Below are 6,000 nucleotides of genomic sequence, written 5' to 3' on the forward strand. Positions count from 1 at the left end.
GACGATACCCCGAAAGTGCATTTGGCCGGGTTTAGCTTCATCTTGTAAGCGTTTAGGATGTCGAAACACTCCCTTAAGTGTGCCAGGTGGTCATTTGCTCGGACTGATTTGACGAGCATGTCATCGATGTAGACTTCCATCGTTGTACCGAGCTGTTTAGCGAACATGCGGTTGACAAGTCGCTGGTACGTCGCACCGGCATTCTTCAGCCCGAAGGGCATTACTTTGTAGCAGTAAGTTCCTCGATCAGTTATGAACGACGTCTTCTCTCGATCGTCGGGATGCATCATGATCTGGTTGTATCCCGAGAAAGCGTCCATAAACGTGAGCATTTCATTGCCAGCAGTTGACTCGACCAGTCTGTCGATGTTCGGAAGTGGGTAGCTGTCTTTTGGGCAGGCTTTGTTGAGGTCAGTAAAATCGACGCACATGCGCCACTTGCCGTTTTTCTTCTTGACAACCACTGGGTTAGCGAGCCATTCCGGGTAACGAACTTCTGCTATTGAGCCCGCGCTTAGTAAGCGCTCGACTTCCTCGACAACTGCTTTGGATCTTTCGGGACCCAACTTTCGTCTCTTCTGTCGGATGGGCTTAATATTTGGGTCTACGTTTAGCTCGTGAGTCGTGATGGACTGGTCGATTCCCTGCATGTCAGTCATCGACCAGGCAAAGGTAGACAAGTTTTGCTTCAGGAAATCCGTGATATCACGTTGCATTTCGTCCGACAGATAAGCGCCTACTCGTAGCACTTTACTTGGATCCGATTCGTCGACTGGGACTTCGAGCACCTCTTCCTTTTGTGGGCAGATCTTGCTGATAGGAGGTGAGATCGAGTTGACTAGTGACTGAGATCGCTGCAGTTTGACCGTAGCGATTAAGAGATCTCGCGCGGCCCGTTGATCTCCTCTCACTGTTTTAGTCGTGCCATCCATTCCCGGGAATTTGACGCACTGATGGTACGTGGATGCGATTGCACGCATGGAGTACAACCATGGAGTGCCTAGTATCACGTGGTAGGGAGCCTTGGTGCTGACTACCGAGAACTTGACCATCCGTGCTACTCCCTCTGCTTGTACCGAGAGACGGATAGTTCCCATGATTACTTCGGAAGAACCATTAAAGCCGGTGAGAGTCCTGGATGACGGTTTCACGTCTTTTAAGTCGATTCCCATTTTTTCGAGAGTTTCGCGAAAAATGATATCGACCGAGCTACCAGTATCGATCAGCACTTTGGTGACGTCGTACTTATCGATGGCTAAAACGACGAGGAGAGGATCGTTGTGAGGGAAAGTTACTCCGACAAGGTCTCCAGTTGAGAAGGAGATTGGGAGATCAGTTGGGAACTTCTGCGGCCAGCGCTGCGAGGTGTCCACCATTCGTCGGTGATCTTTGACTGCTCGTACGGAGTCTCCGCAAGGTGGAGATCCTCCCATAATCACGTTGATCCGCGGCCTGACACTTGATTGCTTCCTGGTGAGAAGAGCTCGGAGGTCTTCGCTTTCTTTCGGCGACCCGGCCTTTTTGTGGTCCAGTTTTGCACGCAAATCACCGACTCGCGCGTTAAGCTGATCTCGTAGATCGACGATAGGATTGCCTTCCGTAGTTGCCAATGAGGATCCTGGGCTCGGCGAATGCTTAGCTCTTTTAGCATTGAGCTCGACTCGGAGGTCGGATGATCCGAGAGTCTTGTCAGTCGTTGGCGTGGTCTTTCGTTTGAGGAGTACACGTAAGTCCAACGGGTCGAGGGCTTCCTCGAGATCGCTCTCTTCGTCTGATGAGGACTCCGGTTGGGCTCGAATGACTTCAATCCTTTGTCTGGCTGCCGGCGGATCCTCGTCAGCCGAGGCGTCACCGTCATCGTCTTGATGTGGGATTTGCTCGGCGACCTTTGGTTTTTGGTCGTCTTGACGCGGTTTTGCTTGATTTTTTCGCTGATTTTTCCTGTCCTTGTTTCTGCTCCAACTGTTCTCGCTTTTTGGCTTCGGAGGAGGAATCTTAATTTCACCGCTTTCGAGTGAGGAGAGGAATTGCGCAAAAAGTGTTTTGCACTCCGAAGTGTCGTGACCTTTTACACCGTGGAGTTTACACGATTTAGTAAGCCCTGGTGGGGTCCGGGAAGATCCCGCTGCCGAATCGACCTGGGCGACCGTGGCTGGCGCTGTTGCTCGAGGGGATTCGCTTGGAGGATCGGTTTCCCGATGAAAGGTGTTCCACTTCTTCCCGTTTTCGTCGACGACGTAAAGGAGACCGCTCTTACGGTTATTTTTGTCGCTTTGAGCATGCTGACGAGGTTCGACGTGAGCTGTGACGGCATTTTTAGGCGCTGATTGCTTCGCCGAGTTGTGCTTGCTCATGATGGCTTTAGTGTCTTCTTCCATACGAATGAAGTTGTGAGAACGAGCAACGGCATCTTGCAACGTCGTGGCGGTGCATCGATAAAGATCTTCTCGGAACTTACATTCCACAAGGAGATTGTTCCTCAAGGCATCGACGGCGATGTGGTCTGGGATATTGATTCTTGACACGACCGACTTAAAACGTTCCATGTAATCGCGAAGATTCTGATCCTTCGTTTGCTTGAGGTTCCAGAGAGTCGACGCCGTTGCTTCACGCTTGGTGAACATGATATAAGTCTTGAGAAAAGCCGAGGAGAGCTCTTTGAAGCTTCTAATTGAATTCTCTTCGAGTCCCGAGAACCAGGTTAAGGCTTGCTCGTTGAGTGTTTCAATGAAAAGTTGGCAGTATCCCGCGTCTCTTTCATCGGGGGCGAGTCTGGCCCTCGCTACCGCAATATTAAAAGCCGTCAAGTGCTCGACGGGATCTCCTCCTGGTTTGTATTCCGGAAGACGCAACTTGTCCATCTTTCGGAGTTTGACCTCCGTCAGTTCCTCGGTGAAAGGAGTACGCGATGTTGATGCGATGACACTGTCAATCTCGGGTACTGCGCTCGTTGCTTGGTGGATCCTCGAGCTCATTTGTTGGAAATTTAGTTTGAGCTCAGCGATTTCTCGGATAGTTGATGGGTCTGACGCTGCAGGAGAAGCATCGGCGGCTAGGGTTTCCGCGAGTTGAAGAGTGGGATCGACTGGGTTCGTCGTTCGTCCTTCTGCCGGAGTAGGAGGGTTTGTATTGAAGAGGTAACGACGGAGCGGTTGTGAGTTGCCGGTGGAGGCGCTAAGAGCAGCGACAATGGCGGCGAGCTGATCATTCGTCGTCTTCTGAACTTCTTCTTGATGAGCAAGTCGGGCTATGACTGAACTCATGAATTCCGACGAGAGGAGGGGAGGAGGCGGAGGAGGCGTGAGTGCCGGCTCCTCTCCTGAGGTATCAGGGTTCGTACCTCCGGTGGTCATATCGGTCTAGAAACGCTGGGTCTGTCCTGCCCCACGGTGGGCGCCAATTGTTTAAGGTGAGTTTGGTCTCAGAAGAAGTAAACAATACTAGAAATGGGTCGAACAGAGGCGTTTATTAGATTTCGAGATGATGTTACAAAGGTGGAGAAAGTAAAAGCAAGCCGGAGCTCGTGAGAGCTTAAACCGGAAAAGTACAAATAGCAGAGAGATGATTGTACGGATGATAAACCCTAATCTCGCCGCTAAGTTTGTGTAGCTAAGTGTCGATGCCTTTCTCCTTTGCTTTCCTCTCCTTTTATACTCTGTTCGATTACCTTAACCTAAACTCTTTTTACTAATTGGGCTTTGTCGGCCTTTCGGGCCTGATTATGAGATGCTCGCTGAGCCGTTGAGTCGATCAACCTCGCTCCGCTTGCTCTCTGCTTCGACTATCAGCGCTCCCTGTCGAGTCGATCTCTCGAGAATCGGCTTCTGCGCCGATGTCGACTCGGTTTGCTGGACTGGGCCCTTTGTTCGATGGGCTTTGTGGATGGGTTAAATCCATCCCCAACAACAACCAACTTGTATGTGTCTGAAAAAAATAGATATATTTAATCGTTGCAAAACTAAATCAGTTTCTAGTTTTAGACAACAAGAAGAAATATGATAATTACCTTTTGTGGAGCAATTATATAATGGGCCTGGTAACCCATTAAAAGTATGAGCATCTGACGCATTTGGACCTGCACCAGTCTGAAGAGCTTGTTGTACAACTGCTTGAGGATCAGCATTAAACCACTCACCTATACTCAGATTAAATACATCAATCCCTTAAACAGAACGCTAATCTTGTGGGACATATATAAAATTTATGTGTTCAGAAGATAATTTACCAAAGATAATAGGGACTTGTTTGTAGGGTTTGGGAAAAGGATAATGTTGATAGAGTTTTGGGAGAATGATCAATGGTCCGTACACGGTGGCTCTCATCCATTGAATGTGTGCATGCCACCACAAGGTTCCTCTTTGTCCAATAATCGTGAAGTTGTAAACATAACTTTGTCCCGTCTGAATTGGACATTGTGTCACATACGACGGTCCATCCGCCCATCCGCTCCTTAGCTGCCGGATCCCATGCCTACATTTTATACATTCATTTATTTATTGAGGCTTAAAGAAAATTAAACAAGAGTTTAAAATTTTATTATCATTGTAAGACTAAAAGCAACTAATAATTTACCAGTGTATGGAAATGTTATTGGATACATGATTAACAACTTTTATCTGGAGATTATCTCCTTCTCTTGCAGTAACCTTCGGTCCTGGAAATTTTCCGTTGACTGCTACAATTGATTTTGTCTTGCATAATCGTGTGATGTTTTTAAGTTGAATCTGCCAGAGGGGAATTGGAGTAAGCGACTAAAACATATCATATATAAAAAACAAAGACTTTAACTAATATATATGGACTCAAACTGAGACTAATTTATTATTACATGGAAGGTGTAGTGTCGCGTGATTCCTGCAGATTCTGCGTTGATGCCGTAAGTTATGGTGATCAGAAATGCCACAAGAAGATAATGCAAACCCCACATAGCCATGTATACTATTTATTTGAATATTGAAGGAAAATCTGTTTTTAAATTTCAGAACATTTATGTAAGAAGTATGATTTTCTTGTTATATCGTTTTCTGGTGAAGCTCTTAAGTGGTGTGTGTGTAAATAGAAGTCGAATGTTGTTTTTATATAAGGAAAGAGGCGAATGGTAAGGTAGTGGTTGGTAACAAAAGCAAGGAACAAAATATATTTGTGATTTATTAGGATAAGTGATGAATGAGATGATTTAGTGTTGATGTTATAGTTGGTCCAATTGTTGACGGTCCGAGTGAATTCTAAGTTAACTAATTGAGTGCATAAACAATGGTAACCATAGCTCTACATCTAAATTTGTGTACCAACAAAATGATAATTTTATCTTTAATAAAAAAGATACAAACAGATAATCGAGATATTAGCTAAATATCAATTATCTTTCTAAAGAACTCATGTTTTGGTATTTACTAGAATGTATATTTATCAAAACTAGTAAATTCAAAACTATTCCTATTTTTTTATATATTTTTTTTTTGACAGCAAGACATTCACAAACTCATATTGACTTTGTAAACCAAATCGGTAACTTCGTATCCATATGAACGACGAAAGATGGTTGTTTCCTAACACTGCGTGCTAAGCTATCTGCCCGTAGGTTCTCCATCCGAGGTACATGAACGATGTATGAGTTGAGAAAACTTAATCGTAAAAGCTTGATATCTTCCAGATAGCTTTCAAATGCTGGTCATTCTTCTGGTTTCGAAACCATCTTCACCAATTGAGAGTAGTCCGTTGCAAATGTAACCTGAGACTATCGTAAATTCTTTATACATTCCATTGCCCAAATCAAAGCCTCCATCTCCGAATGAAGAGGTGAAATACATGCCGTTACATTCCTTGCTCCTAATAAACCATCAAAGCCCGGTAAGATACTATACCATCCTTATCCCAAAAATAGTTCCTTATCTTTCCACGGACCATTTATAAAACACCATCATCCTGGAGGTACTAATGTGGGTCTGGTCTGTACCTTACGCTCCCTCTTCTGATCAGTGAATACCCGTGCCTCACTAA

At 45.5% G+C, this 6,000-nt stretch overlaps 1 protein-coding gene across 1 annotated transcript; it reads right to left on the reverse strand.

Annotated features, from left to right (window-relative positions):
• Positions 1–3,447: 3,447 nt before the first annotated feature.
• Positions 3,448–5,078, reverse strand: LOC106436175 (laccase-2-like). The gene is made up of 5 exons (XM_048774384.1): positions 4,829–5,078; positions 4,573–4,724; positions 4,226–4,470; positions 4,007–4,135; positions 3,448–3,924 (listed from the first exon to the last, which is right to left on the reverse strand). Exons 1-5 carry the CDS (start codon positions 4,931–4,933, stop codon positions 3,785–3,787), a joined length of 771 nt encoding a protein of 256 aa, XP_048630341.1. The 5' UTR covers positions 4,934–5,078; the 3' UTR covers positions 3,448–3,784.
• Between the last annotated feature and the right edge of the window lie 922 nt (positions 5,079–6,000).

This window comes from Brassica napus, unplaced genomic scaffold (assembly GCF_020379485.1).
Source record: "Brassica napus cultivar Da-Ae unplaced genomic scaffold, Da-Ae ScsIHWf_30;HRSCAF=58, whole genome shotgun sequence".
In the NCBI taxonomy this organism is placed as follows: Eukaryota; Viridiplantae; Streptophyta; class Magnoliopsida; order Brassicales; family Brassicaceae; genus Brassica; species Brassica napus.